Below are 16,572 nucleotides of genomic sequence, written 5' to 3' on the forward strand. Positions count from 1 at the left end.
ACTGCACTCCAGCCTGGGCGACAGAGCAAGACTGCGTCTCAAAAACAAACAAACAAACAAACAAACAAACAAAACAAACAAAAAAACACTTGGGAAAGGAGAAAGCACAGAAGCCATTTGAATACAGAATCAGGGCCGGGCATGGTGGCTCATGCCTGTAATCCCAGCACTTTGGGAGGCTGAGGCAGGCAGATCACCTAAGGTCAGGAGTTCAAGACCAGCCTGGCCAACATGGTAAAACCCCATCTCTACTAAATATATAAAAATTAGCCAGGCGTGATGGCGGGTGCCTATAATCCCAGCTACTCAGGAGGCTGAGTCAAGAGAATCGCTTGAACCCGGGAAGTGGTGGTTGCAGTGAGTGCAGATTGTGCCACTGCACTCCAGCCTGTGCGACAAGAGTGAAATTCCACCTCAAAACAAACAAACAAACAAACAAAACCCCAACATTGCCTTGAGCCCAGAGGCAGTTTTAAAAGAATGAGGACTGCATGGGAAGCCTCTCGGAGGCTCGCTGACTTGGGAGCTCAAGTAGGGTAGCTGTGCTTCCTTCACCTCCCCTCCAGCAGGGGTGGCACCCAGGGGGCCAGGGCAGGAACTCCGGTTCCCTCAGCCCACAAACCCCCTGGAAAGAACATGACAGGCAGGCCGCATGTGCTTTTGTCAGGTTCCTCCCTGAACCCACCCATGAGCTGCAGGCCTACCTCTCCCTCAGCAGAATCCGGGAGCTACCATTCTCAGCAAGGCTGAGCTCCCTTAGTGCCTGGGAGCTGTCAGTCTGGGAGGCTTCATGGAGGAAGCGAGACTTGGGTCAGGGAGGGCAGTGACTAAGGGGCACTCTGGAAGGGCCCAGTAAGGGCTGGGGTGGGGAGACCCAGGGGTGGTGGCATCAGAGCTGAGCCTCAAAGGACCTAGAAGCCTGGAATGTTTAAAACCTGCCCATTATGGGGTCTAGCGAACAGCTTCTTTTATTCTTGTTTGAAAGTACTTTTCTGCTTACAAAAGTAACTTACACTTGATCTAAAAAAAAAGAAAGAAAGAAATTACACAATGTTGAAAGCAAAGATTCACCGATTGGGCCCCCGAAGCCCTGCGGACAGAGAAGAGCCTATGGCCGGATTGGTGGCCTGGGAGGATGCGCTGTCGTCAACGTTACAGGGACTTGCCAGGTGTCACAGGGCAGGGGGCGGAGTTCTCCCCAGCAGCCTCAGGAGGCCCCGCTGCTAATGCACTGTCTTCTGTTCTATCTGCGCCTGCAAGAGAAGAAGGTGGATCAGGCTGGTGTCAATGGAGAAGGGAGGGGTGAGCTTGGGTGTTGGGGGTCTACCAGGCCTCACTCTCACCCCAGCCAGTGGATGTTCCAGGGCCAGAAGCCTCTGCCTGACTGAGAAGTGACTGCTACTCAGGGACACTGCTCCCAAGGCCACCAGCCCAGGGCCACAAAAGCTGCTAAAATCATTTCCAGGAAACGTGAGGCCAAGTTTGTGCTGAGCACTGGGAAGCCACAGCCATCGCCTCTGCTGGACCTGGGGTGGGGACAGAAGGACGGAGGAGTTGGCAGGTGGGGGTGGTCGATGCTCGAGGGTGACTGCCTGCGGGACCCCTGGGGCATGATGGAGCCCTGCTCTGCCTTTCATCTGGAGAAGATAGCTGTGCTCCAATTCTCACAAAGGGCCTAGATGGATCCCAGCAGTAAGCAGGAGTCTCAAAGGGGCTAGGAGGACCTTGAGATGCTCTCATTCCACAGAGCTAATAGACCCTGAGCCAAACTCCAACCCCCTCTGCCCTCTGCAGGGACCTCCTGGTGGCCTCAGGGTGGTGACTTCACTCCTCTGAGCCCTGCCTCCCACAGGCTGTGGGGACTGCACCCTCTGCCCAAGGTTGGCGGGAGAAGCCAGGGGGACACACAGAGGCTCTCAGAGCAAGACTGAATGGTGGGGGCTTCGCAGTGAGAGCCAGGCACTCCCACCAGCTCTGGGAGGACGGGGTCCTTCTGAGTTCCACAGCACTGCTCACACCAGGCCTGAGACTCCAGCAAAGGAATGGAGGCCGAGGGGTCCACTAGGTTCCCTGAGAGCTCCAAGCCTGTGGCTGTGGACACCACCATCTCAGGCATTCTGGGGTCTCAGCCCTGGGGAGGCTATGGGGCTGTGACCCTCTGTGACCTCAGGCCACTCACCCCTCAATTTTCATCAGTGAGGCAGGGTCCCTGCCCTGCCAGCAAACTGAAGGAACCCTAAGAGCACCCCCTTTTCTTACAATGGGCTGCCAGTCTGAGTATCCTGGCTGACCCCAGGGGCCACCTGTTCAGAAGTCACAAGCCAAGGCCACCTGCTATGACTTTTCTTCTTCTTAGGGCATGGCAGAGCCCACTCCTAGTCGGGAAGAAACCCCAACTCATCTTCTTCCCACCCACTGGGCAGCCCCCTGCCCCATCTCTCTGGAACTTCCAGCTCAAAAGGTGTACCCAGCCCATTTCCTTTGCTGCCTAGGACCCTGCCCCCTCCGCTGCCTGCCCTGGTAGAGCCCAGAGGCAGGACCTGTGGACCTGAGGACCTGCTGTGGGGCCAGGAGGGGGAACCTGTCCTGCTACAGGGGACAGCGGGGCAGGGCCTGGGCCACCTCAGGGAGAGCTGGGTGCAGGGAAAGGGGCAGCCCTGCTCTCATGCCATCTCTGCTACCATGCCCCACCTGGCTGTATCCCCCAAGTCTAGCTGACAGAAAGGTCTAGTACACAGCAGGGGCAGAGCCAAGGGCCCTGGGGAGTGGGAGCCGGGGCTGAAGACGCTCAGTGCCTCCATCCATCGCATCACTCCCACAGTAAAGCAGAGGGAATGAACCTGACCCATCACCTCCAGCCAGCCTGCAGCAGCTAGGGCCACAGCCCCAGCCCCACTCCCCCATGGGACCTGTGAGCCCCGAGCTCTGTCTCCCTGGAGGCTTGTCGGGGGGGTGATTGCTTGGGCAGAGGAGGTAGGAAGGGCAGGGGCAGTCCTGGAGAGCCAGCCTGAGGTCACTGCCGTGGTCTGCTGGGGGTCTCATCCTGCGTGCCTCGAGTCTCCAGAGCCCAGCCTGCACACAGCTGCTGTTCAGTGGATGTTGCTAAGTGACTGAACAGCGAGTGAGACAACAGGAGCTTTCTAGAACATATGGAAAGGTGACCTATCAAGCTCCTGGCCTTAGAGACTCTCATTGAGCAGCTGCAAGCCAAGACCTTGAAGCTGATAGCAGCTGCCTGTGGGCCCCACTACACCCTCAGATGCTCCCTTGTGAAAGAGTCAGTGGGCAGCGCATTCCAGAGTGGGGAACAGACGCAGAGAGGCAAGGCCGCTCAGAGGCAGGGTTGGAGGTCGGGGGATGCCCAGGCCTGTGCCCTAACCCCTGTGCCACTGCTCCCCACCCGTAGTCAAAGTCAGGGAACGAGGACCTGCACGACAGGGAGAAGGGCCTGATGGAGCCAGCGCGGCTGTGGGGGCCACCCTGGGAGGTGCCAAGCTGTCCTGGGGGGCCGCTGTGGAGCCTCACCTGGGTCCTGCCTGCTGCGTTTCTGCTCAGGCTCTTGAGGGGCTGCCTCAATGGCCCGCTGGGCCTCGGGGTGGATCTGGAGGAGGGCCTTGGCAAGGGTGGCAGGGCCGGGCACCCCCAGGGACATGACGCAGTGCACGCCCTTGCGTTTGGCCCCCGCCACCTTGGTGCTGTCTTTGGAGGCTGTGAGCAGGACCAGTTTGGAGAACTTTCTGGGCTTCCTGGGGGCTGCCGGGACGACTTCTGTGCCTGGCTCGGGGGATGGCTCCTGGCCAGCCTTCACACTCTCACCCTCCTGCTCGCTGGGCTCAGGAAGGGGCATCCCTGGACCCAGGGCCTGTCCCTCAGGCCACGCTCAGCCCCCAGCAGGTGGATTTCTCCTACTCCCAGGCAAGCAACCTGGAGTTCAGCGGTTCCGTCCTAAGGAAGGAAGCAAAATCCCGTCAGTGGAGGAAGCCCTTGGGGGGCTCTAGACGCGGCTCTGGGAGGGAGGTGGGCAGATGGGGCTGCCTCACTGCTCGCTGGAGCCAAGGCTGGCGGGGGCCCTGATGGAACTAGGCTTCTGTTCTGCCAGTTCCTCTCCTGGCAGTCTTGGATATGTCACCCCCATCTAACCCCATCTGGAAAATGTGCACAGTAAACACTCTCCACAAGGGGCCATCAGAGTGACTAATGGACTAAAAGCCCAGCCACTACCGAGGGGCCTCCCACGTGCTGAGCACAGTCAAAGGGTTTCCACCCTGTGGACTGCTTCCAGTCCCCCCTCCCACCCCTGTTATGACAGCAGGCTGTTTTTATGGACCCAGTCATAGTTGAGGACACTGAGGCATGCCAGGGTGATCCACACAGCCAGAGTGGCAGAGCTAGAGTGGACACAGAGCCCATGACCACACAGCATCTGATGTACTTCGTCCATTTTAACTGACACTGGTGTCCCTGGGCACCAAGCATCAGAGCTAAGCACTTTGGGGACATGAGCTCAGTTTGTGTTGTCACAGGGAACATGGGCCAGGCACCTGCCAGCACTTTGCAGACCACAGCACTGCAGCTGGCCCTGGAAGGTGGGACAACCAGATCCAGTCGCATCCCCGTCTGGAGGCCCACAGTCTCCCCGACCCGCTGGTTCTCACACCAACCTTGTCTGAGCTGGTGTTGGCACTTCCCTGGCTTGGTGGGGACAGCGATATAATGTCTTGGATCCCACAGTCACTGAGGGCTCCTTGGCTTCTGGCCTGGAGAAGCAGAAAGGATGGGTTATAACCTTGTAGGGGCAAGTGCCCGGCTCTGGTTGGCCTGGAGACCCGGTCCTGAGGTGCTGTAGCACCAGTGTGGGGTGGCCTTTCTGTCTTTTGGGTGGGGATTGGGTGGTAGGCCGATGATGGGGACTTTCCCAGCCTACAGTTTTAGCCTAGACACAAGATTGCAGCCTGGGCAGCCACCTAGCCCCCTGTCCAGGACCCAGGCAGGACAAGGCCCAAGGATGCCCACTTTTCCCCCGGGGCCAATCCCCCAACCTGGGCTTGAGGTTCTCATGGTCTCTTTGGACCCCTCCCAATGCGTCTGGTCTAAGGGGTCCATGCCCAGCACCCTGGCGTTTTCTAAGACCCTATTGTCCATGAGAGGGGCCTGAGGATGCAGGGCTGGAGTAGGGGGTTGCAGGCCTTGTCCTGAGAGGTCCCCTCTGTAGTCCTCTGACCACTAAACAAAAGCAGATGTGAAGCCCCCACCCCAGGGGCACCTTCTCGAGGGGGTGGGCACTCGAAGAAATGCGCCAGGCAGCGAGTCACATGACTGCAGAGTACCGCAGGGATCGGGGTCGCGTTATCCATCCGCCTCCGGGCAAGCCAACCCCTGTTCCTCCCGCGCGGCCCTTCCGGCTCTGCTCATCTGCGTCACAGGGCGATGTGGGGATGCCGGAGACCTGGGGAGCCCCGGGAACCTCCAGTGGCAATGACCCGGCCAGCCACTCCAGGGCGGAAAAAGGTTACAGGAGGCCCCAACCACATAGCGCCCTGCTTCACACGCTGATTGGCCCCGGCGCACGTCCCTCTGGCGGCCGATCTCCCTACGCCTCCCACGCTCCGCAGCATGAACAGGAGGTCTGGGTAGGAATAAATGCCAGGATCCCTGACCCCACGTCCGAGTCCACCCCGGGTCCTCTAGCGCCTCCCGCCGTGACGGCTCTGTGACCGCAGCGCTCCTAGAGTCCAAAAAACATGCAGCCTCTTGCATACCCAGCGTGTAAATTCCTGCAAAATGCAGCAGTTCGTCCCCGCAAGGCTGGCAGGGACCCAGACCTAGCAGCCTGCTCCAGGCCGGCGGCCCTTCCCGGAGACCTGCACACTCACTCTGACCCCCAGACTGCACGCCTCCTTATATTAGGTTAGTGCAAAAGTAATTGCGGTTTTGCCATTGCTTTCAATGACAAAACCGCAATTAATTTTCACCAACCTAATATTTGGCACCTGAGGCACCTCCTTGCCATTCTATAGTCCCAGCCCTGCAGCCAGGCCAACTCTAAGCTGCAGAAAAGGGCCCGAAAGAGGCCGGGCGCGGCAGTTCACGCCTGTAATGCCCCAGCACTTTGGGAGTCCGAGGTGGGCGGATCACAAGGTCGGGAGATCTAGACCATCATGGCTAACACGGTGAAACCCTGTCTCTATTAAAAATACAAAAAATTAGCCGGGCTTGGTGGCGGCGCCTGTAGTCCCAGCTACTCAGGAGGCTGAAACAGGTGAATGGCGTGAACCCAGGAGGCGGAGCTTGCAGTGAGCCGAGATCATGCCACTGCACTCCAGCCTGGGCAACAGAGCGAGACTCCGTCCCCCCCCGCAAAAAAAGGGCCGTCAGCCCCATCTCAAATTCAAACCCCATAGTAAAGGAACAAGACAGACCTAAACTACTGGCTAATTATCCAAAGACAAAAGTCAGGAAAATAAAAAAATCTCATTAAGTTGTAACAAGAAGGGAATCCTGAAATACGTAAATTGTGCTCTTTCATATTGTGAAATATATATTTGGTCTTTGACCCTCTCTCCTAGTACATAATTCCTAAAATTCCTCAAATCTCCAAAATGATGTCTTTTTGTATGCTTAGGTACTGATTGATGGCTGGTAGCCACTGGGCTGCTTCAGTGGGGCTGGTCACCCAAAAGACCAAGGCAGGGTTAGAGGGTTGGGACTTTCAGCCCCACTTCCAACCTCCAGGAAGGGGAGAGGGCCTGAAGGTTAAGTTGTTCACCAATGGCCTATGGTTCAATCAATCATGCCTATGTAATGAAGCCTCCATAAAAACCCAAAAGGAGAGGGTTCCCAGAGCTTCCAGGAACACATGGAGTCCTTGGAGGGGTGTGTGGGAGTTGGAAGTGGGGTGGGAATGGAAACTGAGCCCCTCCCACACATGCTGCTGCATTTATATACATAATATATATTATATATGACATATATAATATATATTATATATTTAAATATATATGTATTTTAGTTATTTTATTTTTTGAGACAGAATCTCGCTCTGTCACCAGGCTGGAGTGCAGTGGCGCAATCTCGGCTCACTGCAACCTCCATCTCCTGGGTTCCAGTGATTCTCCTGCCACAGCCTCCCACGTAGCTGGGACTACAGGTGTGCGCCACCACACCCACCTAATTTTTATATTTTTAGTAGAGACGAGGTTTCACCATGTTGGCCAGGATGGTCTTGATCTCTTGAACTCGTGATCCACCCGCCTCAGCCTCCATGCCTGGTTGCATTTATATTTTCATCTGTGTCCTTTATAATAAAATGGTAAATGTAAATAAGTTTTGTTTTTTGTTTTTTGTTTTTGAGATGGAGTCTTGCTCTGTCTCCCAGGCTGGAGTGCAGTGTTGTGATCTTGGCTCACTGCAAATTCTGCCTCCTGGGTTCAAGATATTCTCCTGTCTAAGTCTCCCAAATAGCTGGGATTACTGGTGCGCACCACCATGCCCAGCTAATTTTTTGTATTTTTAGTAGAGATGGGGTTTCACCATGTTGGCCAAGCTGGTCTCGAACTCCTGACCTCAGGTGATCCACCTGCCTCGGCCTCCCAAAGTGCTGAGATTACAGGCGTGAGCTACCACACCTGGCCTGTAAATAGTTTGTTTTTTTGAGATGGAATCTCGTTCTTGTCACCCAGGCTGGAGTGTAATGGAGCAATCTCAGCTTACTGCAACCTCTACTTCCCAGGTTCAAGCAATTCTCCTGCCTCAGCCTCCCGAGTAGCTGGGATTACAAGTGTCAGCCACTACGCCAAGCTAATTTTTTTTTTTTTTTTTTTTTTGAGACGGAGTCTGGCTCTGTCGCCCAGGCTGGAGTGCAGTGGCCGGATCTCAGCTCACTGCAAGCTCCGCCTCCTGGGTTCACGCCATTCTCCCGCCTCAGCCTCCCGAGTAGCTGGGACCACAGGCGCCCGCCACCTCGTCCGGCTAATTTTTTGTATTTTTTTAGTAGAGACGGGGTTTCACCGTGTTAGCCAGCATGGTCTTGATCTCCTGACCTCGTGATCCGCCCATCTCGGCCTCCCAAAGTGCTGGGATTACAGGCTTGAGCCACCGCGCCCGGCCAAAGCTAATTTTTGTATTTTTAGTTGAGTTGGGTTTTTACCATGTTGGCGAGGCTGGTCTCAAACTCCCAACCTCAAGTGATCCACCCGCCTCAGCCTCCCAAAGTGCTGGGATTCCAAGCATGAGCCACCATGCCTGGCACTGTTTCCTTGAGTTCTTTGAGCCACTCTAGCAAATGATTTAACCCAAGGAAGGGGACATAGCAACCTGAGATTGTAGCTGGCCGGTCGGAGGCATGAGTAAGGTGGGAGGATCACTTAAGCCCAGGAGTTCGAGACCAGCCTGGCAACACAGGGAGACCTCGTCACTATAAAAAAATTAATTAATTAATTAATTAATTAAAAGAGAGAGAGAAAACCCTGCCACTCTGGTCCTCCTGCCTGCACCTAGCACAGAAGTGACCTGTCCAGAGCCACGTCCTTGGTCCTTGACCTGGGACCTGAGTCAGGAAAAATTACGTCAACCCTGACCTCTATTATTGCCACCCAATAATCTCCCTTCCCAGTGTCCCCATCACTCTACTCTGTCCCTGGGGAGATGGAGGCCTGGTTCAGAGCCAGTGGCCTTGGGCAGCAGATGCTTGAAGTCAGAAATGCCAGTTACAAAGAAAACTGATCCTCAGAGTTGAGGCCCTGCCTTGGAAGCCAGTGGTTGGGATTATAACCCAGATAATAAAATAAATATCCATGAGTCCAAGCTGATATAAATAATTGAATAAATAAATGTTGAAGAAGGGACAAATCTTCCTTAAGAGGAATTCTTTTTTTTTTTTTTTCTTTTTTTTAATTTCAGACGGAGTCTCGCTCTGTCGCCCAGGCTGGAGTGCAGTGGCCGGACCTCAGCTCACTGCAAGCTCCGCCTCCTGGGTTCACGCCATTCTCCTGCCTCAGCCTCCCGAGTAGCTGGGACTACAGGCGCCCACAACCGTGCCCCGCTAGTTTTTTGTATTTTTTTTAGTGGAGACGGGGTTTCACCGTGTTAGCCAGGATGGTCTCCATCTCCTGACCTCGTGATCCGCCCGTCTCGGCCTCCCAAAGTGCTGGGATTACAGGCGTGAGCCACCACGCCCGGCCAAACTGTATACTTTAAATGGGTAAATTGCACAGTATGTGAATTATCTCAATAAAGTTTTTAAATATTCAGAAAAAAGGTAAACTGAGTCTATTAACATATGAACAGCAGTTCTACAACCTCACTATTCCTAAGAATTACCCGGAGTTCTTTTTTCTTTTCTTTTCTTTTTTTTTTTGAGACGGAGTTTCGCTCTTTTGCCCAGGCTGGAGTGCAATGGTGCAACCTTGGGTCACTGTAACCTCTGCCTCCCGGGTTCAAGCCATTCTCCCGCCTCAGCCTCCTGAGTAGCTGGGATTACAGGCATGCGCCACCATGCCTGGCAAATTTTGTATTTTTTGCAGAGACAGGGTTTCTCCATGTTGGTCAGGCTAGTCTCGAACTGCCAACTTCAGGTGATCCGCCCTCCTCAGCCTCCCAAAGTGTTGGGATTACAGGCGTGAGCCACCGTGCCCGGCCCTGGCTAATTTTTTGTCTGTTTGTTTGTTTTGAGATGGAGTCTCTCTGCCGCTCAGGCTGAAGTGCAGCAGTGCAGTCTCGGCTCACTGCAACCTCTGCCTCCCGGATTCAAGTCATAATTCTGCCTCAGCCTCTGGAGTAGCTGGGATTACAGGCGCCCGCCACCACGCCCGGCTAATTTTTGTATTTTTAGTAGCGATAGGGTTTCACTATGTTGGCCAGGCTGGTCTCGAACTCCTGACCTCGTGATCCACCCGCCCTGGCCTCCCAAAGTGCTGGGATTACAGGCTTGAGCCACCGCGCCCGGCCTTGTATTTTTGTTTTAGTAGAGATGGGGTTTCACCGTGTTAGTCAGAATGGTCTCTATCTCCTGACCTTGTGATCTGCCCGCCTCAGCCTCCCAAAGTGCTGGGATTACAGGCGTGAGGCACTGCACCCGACCTGTGTTGCTTTAAGCCACCATATTTATCAGGACAGCAACAGGAAACTAATACAAGTTTCAGTCCCTTACTGATGAGGTTCTGGAAGACAGGACCCCTGCCTTGTGCCTCATGGTGGACCCACAGAATCATCTTCATACGAAAGGGAGAGAAACATCAATGTCCACTACCACCGGCATCCTCAGCCGCGAGGACAAATCCCTTGCCCTCCCGGCAGGTTTCATCCGCGTAACGGAAACAGCGGTGAATTTATTAGGGGATGTTAATAGCTGATAGGCAAGGGTGAAGTCATTGCAAAAGTTCCCAGGCGATATGGACAGCCGCTCCCCAATAATCACTGCTCCACGCAGTCCACGGTGGAGGGCTGTGATTGACCCCCTGACGGGATGACGGGACACTAAGGTGTGCAGTACACATCCTTATAGGGAGATTTTAAAAACCGGCTGTGACCCCTGCCCCAAGAAGGCCAAGAACTGCTACTCTATGGTGTGCAGTGCAGACCTTTCCCACGATGGGAATTTCAGTCGTGGCAGCTCCTTCCCCTAATCACCAGGGCTCAGAATCTTTCTTTTACTCCTCCTTTACCCGATGCAATCGGCATCAAACGCGGGCTGTGCTGCGCCCAAATGGTCCCAGCTTCCCGGCTCTCTCCTTTCCCAAGAATACCCACACCCTGAGGTCCCAAGTGTCTCCCCCGCCCCAGTATCTCACGCCTCCAAGTAGCTGCCGTCCCTGCAGGGACCTCCAGAGCTGCAAGCGGGGGACGGGGCCGGCGGGGGTTGGGGGGCGCCGGGAAGGCAGCGCTGGGCGCCGCGGACACCGCCAGGGGCCGGCGGGCTAGTGCGGAGCTCCTTCATGTGGGGGTGTTGAGGCTCTGGCCAGGGGACGGGAGGGGGGGGGAGGAGGGGCGAGAGGCAAGGAGGGAATCGCGGGAGACCTCACAGGAGGCGGCCTGAGTGTCGGGACGCGGACCCCTCCTCAGCACCCGCAGCCCTCGGGACCCCCGGGAGAGCCGGGCCGGGGATGCGACCACGCCGAGGACGCGCGACCCTCCCCGCCCGCCGGGGCCCGTCCTCACCGACGGCAGCGGTGCCCTCCCTCTCCGGCGACAGCGCCGCGGCGGGTCCCTCAACCTCCGCGCCAAGGGCCCCCGCCTCAGCTCGCGCCGTCACCTCAAGCCGGGGTCACTGCAGGCGCATGCGCAGCAAGGTCACAGGGGCCTTGTCTTCTAGCGGGGGCCGCTCCTCCGGGTCTTGCCCGAGCGGTGTATAGCTGGACGTCCAGCCAATCGGAGGGAGGAGGCGGGGCCAAAATTCAGTAAGGGGGCGGGGAGACCCGGGAATGGGTGTCATCGTCAGAGGCGGAGCCTTGGGGGACCTGCGGCCTGGATCCGGGTCCCGGGCAAGGTTCTCCCAGCACCAGTGGGTGGGCTTTACTGCGACCCCAGGGCTTCCTCATCTATTTGACTCCGGCTCCCTGCGAGGGAAACTGGAGCATTTGTTTAAAGGTTTTGCTCTCCCCCGTCGCGATACCGAGCATGAGGAGGGAAGGTCTTTAGGCTCAAAGAAGCCACTGCCTTGCTTTCATCTCTGCATCCTTGACGACGCAGCAGCCTCATCCGCGCCATTGGTCCTGCCCTCGTCTATTAGTTTAGCCCCTGCCCATTGGTCCAGCCCTCACCCATTAGTCCCGCCCTCGCCCTGTAGTTCAGCCCCTGTCCATTCATCCTTTCTCGTTATTGGTTCAGCCCTGGCCCATTGGGCCCACCCCTGCCCACGGGCCCCACCCTCTCGGTGTCCAACCACGTTCACCCGGCCCAAGGGGTGCCCGGGACACTCGTCATCCTCCAGCCCCCCAGTGCGGTGGGACTGGGCTGGCTCCGGGCACAGGGAGATGCGGGGCCCTGGGCCCTGCTTTCCTGGGACATTTGGTTGCAGCGGCCAGAGCGGCCCCGGCACGGCCCCCTAGGCTCACCGCGGCTCTCCCAGGCCCGCAGGGTCGCCACCACTCCGCCTGCCCCCTTGGCCCCCCCAAGCCTGGCTCCGCGCCCCGTCCCCCTCGCTCTAAAGCGGCCGCTGAATGTGCCACCGCCCCAGGGCTCCAGGGTCCTGGTCGAGGTCCTCTGGGACCTCCCGCACCTTCCGCCTGCTCACGTTCGAGTGTCAGCGGCGCTTCACGCCCTTCCTCTGCCCTGCCCCTCCCGGCCCTGGCTCTGCAGGTCTCTGAATCCCACCCTGGACTCCGCTACCAAGGCTCCCGCTGCCCCCACCCCAGTATCCTATCTCCCCGGGCATTGTCTTGTGCACTTTTTTTTTTTTTTTTTTTTTAGAAACGGGAATTGCGCTCTGTCGTCTAGACTGGAGTGCAGCAGTGGCCTGATCTCGGCTCACTGCAACCTCTGCCTCCCGGGTTCAAGCAATTCTCATGCCTCAGCCTACTGAGTAGCCGGGATTACAGGCGCCCGCCACCACGCCCGGCTAATTTTTGTGCTTTTAGTAGAGACGGGTTTCGCCATGTTGGCCAGGCTGGTATCGAACTCCTGACCTCAGGTGATGCACCCGCCTCAGCCTCCCAAAGTGCTGGGATTACAGGCGTGAGCCACCGCGCCCAGCTACCTTTGTTCATTTATTTGCTGTTATCTATTAATCATTCACAGACTACTGGTTGTTTTTAACTTGATGACTTATACATATCTTTGTATATGAATCTATAATGTCAAAGTTTTTCTTTCTTTTTTTTTTTTTGAGATAGAGTCCCGCTCTGTCGCCCATGCTGGAGTGTAGTGGCGTGATCTCTGCTTGTTCCGACTTCCGCCTCCCGGGTTCAAGCGATTTTCCCGCCTCAGCCTCCCGAGTAGCTGGGATTACAGGCACCGGTGATCATGCCTAATTTTTATATTTTTGTAGAGATGGGATTTCACCATATTGGCCACGCTGGTATCAAACTTCTGACCTCAGGTGATCCGCCCACCTCGGCCTCCCAAAGTGCTGGGACTACACATGTGAGCCACCTTGCCTGCTGAGAAGTCAAATTTTTTTTTTTTTTTTTTGAGACAGTCTTGCCCTGTTGCCAAGACTGGAGTGCAGTGGCACGATCTCAGCTCACTGCAACCTCTGCCTCCTGGGTTCACGCAGTTCTCCTGCCTCAGCCTCCCAAGTAGCTGGGATTACAGATGCCTGCCACCATGCCCAGCTAATTTTTTTTGTATTTTTAGTAGAGACGGGGTTTCACCATCTTGGCCGGGCTGGTCTTGAACTCCTGACCTTGTGATCCACCTGCCTCAGCCTCCCAAAGTGCTGGGATTACAGGCATAAGCCACCGCGCCCAGCCAAAGATTTCTTGAGAGTCTTGAAAGAGGTCAAAGGGGGCAAATATTTTTAAAAGCTTTTTAAACATGTAGCCAAATTGTCCCCAAGGAAGTGCACAAGCTTGGGGTCAGATGCTTGGGTTCAAGTCCCTGCTGTGTCGATTGCCATCTGTGTGACTAAGCAATTACATCCCCTCCCTGTGTCTCAGTGTCTTCACCCGGTAAACGGGGGTGATAAGGCACCCACCTCCTAGAGCCATTATGAGAATTCACAGAGTATTGTCATGTGGGCTGATAAGAGTCTTGGTTGTTTTTTGTTTTTGTTTTTGTTTGAAACGGAGTTTCGCTCTTGTCGCCCAGGCTGGAGTGCAGTGGTGTGGTCTCAGCTCACTGCAACCTCCATCTCCCGGGTTCAAGCGATTCTCCTGCCTCAGCCTCCCAAGTACAAGCGATTCTCCTGCCTCAGCCTCCCAAGTAGCTGGGATTACAGGTGCCCGCCACTAACCCTGGCTAATTTTTTTTGTATTTTGAGTAGAGACGGGGTTTCACTATGTTGTCCAGGCTGGTCTTGAACACCTGACCTTGTGATCCACCCGCCTTGGCCTTCCAAAGTGTTGGGATTATAGGCACGAGCCACCGTGCCTGGCGAGTCTTGGTTTTAAAATTTATATTCCTTAGTCCAACAATTCTCAAACTGTTTGGTCTCAGAACCCCTTATGACACAGGATTCTTCAGGGCTGCTTAGCCAGCCAGAGACCTCCGTGGCCAGCAGCACCACTGCTCAGGCCTCCCTTGGCCTGGGCTCGGTGCAAGAGACACCCCACCCATTTGGCTGTTTGTGTTACATGTCTTTCAATCCCGTTGCCCCCTTGGGTCCTCAGCTTCAGGGCTGGCCCAACCCACTGCTATTTCCTCTTTCCTGAGCGGGTTCTGGGGGTGGGTGGAGAATTACAGTGTTACAGCATTTTTCCTACCAGCGGTAGGCCCTCTGGAGTTCTTGTCCGGCATCCAAGAAGGATGAGGTTATGCTGACAGCCAGTGGGTGAGCAAGGTGAAGAGTTTTACTGACAGAACAAACAGCTCCCAGCAGAGAGGGGACCCTCTCAAGTCGGGTATTTCCCCCCACCAAGGTATGTAGACCCCAAGTGAGGCTGAGTCTGGGGCTTTTATTGGCTTAGAATGGGGGAGTACATGCTGATTGGTTTCTGCAAAAAGGCACTCAAAATTGGGCATCACAACGTAAAAAAACAGTCAGGGAAGGGTAGGTGTATGTAAAATAGGTGAAGGGTGGGGATCAGTCAGAGGAAAGTGGACCACACGGGAAGAGAGTTTCTCAGTCTGTTCCATGGATTTATCAGAGACTTGTAGCTTGGTTTTCACACTTTTAAAATGTCTTTGGTTTGAAGGCTGGTTTCACCAGGGATGGGATCTCTCTCTGTCTGCCTGGGGATTTGTCTGCCTCCTGCCATCATCATTACACTGTTAGTTATTGAGGAGCTCAGAGAAATTTTAGTTACGTGGGTTACATCTATCAGTATTTACTATACAGAAATTTAGGCTGGGTGCAGTGGCTCACGCCTGTAATCCCACCACTTTGAGAGGCCAAGGCAGGTGGATCACCTAAGGTCAGGAGCTGGAGACCAGCCTGGCCAACATGGTGAAAACCGATTTCTACTAAAAATACAAAAATTAGCAGGGCGTGGTCGTGGGCGACTGTAGTCTCAGCTACCTGGGAGGCTGAAGCAGAACCCGGGAAGCAGAGGTTGCAATGAGACGAAATCATGCCACTGCATTCCAGCCTGGGCAACAGAGTGAGGAAAAAAAAAAAGATGGCTGGGTGCGGTGGCTCACGCCTGTAATCCCAGCACTTTGGGAGGCTGAAGCAGGCAGATCATGAGGTCAGGAGTTCGAGACTAGCCTGGCCAACATGGTGAAACCCCATCTCTACTGAAAAGACAAAAAAATTAGCTGCATATGGTGGCGTGTACCTGTAATCCTAGCTACTCCAGAGGCTGAGGCAGGAGAATTGCTTAAATCCTGGTGGGGGGTGGCAGTGGGAGGTTGCAGGAAGCCAAGATTGCACCACTGCACTTCAGCCTGGGCGACAGAGCAAGACTCTGTCTTGGAAAACAAAAAAACTTGAACTGACAAATTTAAAAACAGATTTGTTAAAAATAGCAGTAATTAACCCACTGCATATCTGTATCTTCAAACCAAAGGAATCAGTGAGTGGCAGTATTTACAGTTTTAAAAATCACTTTAGGGGCTAGGAGCAGTGGCTCATGCCTGTAATCCAAGCATTTTAGGAGGCCAAGGCAGATGGATCACCTGAGGTCAGGAGTTTGAGACCAGCCTGGTCAATATGGTGAAACCCCGTCTCTATCAAAAATACAAAAATTAGCCAGACGTGGCAGTGTGCACCTGTAATCCCAGCTACTCGGGAAGCTGAGGCATGAGAATTGCTTCAGCCCACGAGGCGGAGGTTGCAGTGAGCCGAGATTGTGCCACTGCACTCCAGCCTCGGTGACAGAGCAAGACTCTGTCTCAAATAAATAAATAAATAGTAAAAATCACTGGCCAGGCGCGGTGGCTCACACCTGTAATCCCAGCACTTTGGGAGGCCGAGGTGGGCAGATCACGAGGTCAGGAGTTCAAGACCTGGCCAACACGGTGAAACCCCGTCTCTACTAAAAATACAAAAATTAGCTGGGCGTGGTGGCGTGAGTCTGTAATCCCAGCTGCTCAAGAGACTGAGGCAGGAGAATCGCTTGAACGCGGGAGGCAGAGGTTGCAGTGAGCCGAGATCGTGCCACTGCACTCCAGCCTAGGTGACAGAGCAAGACTCTGTCTCAAATAAATAAATAAATAGTAAAAATCACTGGCCAGGCGCGGTGGCTCACACCTGTAATCCCAGCACTTTGGGAGGCCGAGGTGGGCAGATCACGAGGTCAGGAGTTCAAGACCTGGCCAACACGGTGAAACCCCGTCTCTACTAAAAATACAAAAATTAGCTGGGCGTGGTGGCGTGAGTCTGTAATCCCAGCTGCTCAAGAGACTGAGGCAGGAGAATCGCTTGAACGCGGGAGGCAGAGGTTGCAGTGAGCCGAGATCGTGTCACTGCACTCCAGCCTGGGCGACAGGACAAGACTCTGTCTCAAAAAAAAAAAAAAAAAAAAAAAATCATTTTAG

General features: G+C 54.9%; 1 protein-coding gene across 5 annotated transcripts; it reads right to left on the minus strand.

Moving 5' to 3' along the window:
* Window positions 1-925: 925 nt before the first annotated feature.
* Window positions 926-11,716, minus strand: FLYWCH2 (FLYWCH family member 2). 5 transcript variants are annotated; one of them, XM_025370997.1, is made up of 4 exons: window positions 11,249-11,716; window positions 4,662-4,757; window positions 3,526-3,945; window positions 926-1,253 (listed from the first exon to the last, which is right to left on the minus strand). In XM_025370997.1, exons 3-4 carry the CDS (start codon window positions 3,845-3,847, stop codon window positions 1,153-1,155), a joined length of 423 nt encoding a protein of 140 aa, XP_025226782.1. In that variant the 5' UTR covers window positions 3,848-3,945; window positions 4,662-4,757; window positions 11,249-11,716; the 3' UTR covers window positions 926-1,152. The 5 variants fall into 5 exon arrangements, with proteins under 5 accessions (XP_025226782.1, XP_025226779.1, XP_025226778.1 ...); XM_025370994.1 differs by having other exon boundaries at window positions 11,159-11,716; XM_025370993.1 differs by having other exon boundaries at window positions 11,155-11,716.
* Between the last annotated feature and the right edge of the window lie 4,856 nt (window positions 11,717-16,572).

This window comes from Theropithecus gelada, chromosome 20 (genome assembly GCF_003255815.1).
Source record: "Theropithecus gelada isolate Dixy chromosome 20, Tgel_1.0, whole genome shotgun sequence".
In the NCBI taxonomy this organism is placed as follows: Eukaryota; Metazoa; Chordata; class Mammalia; order Primates; family Cercopithecidae; genus Theropithecus; species Theropithecus gelada.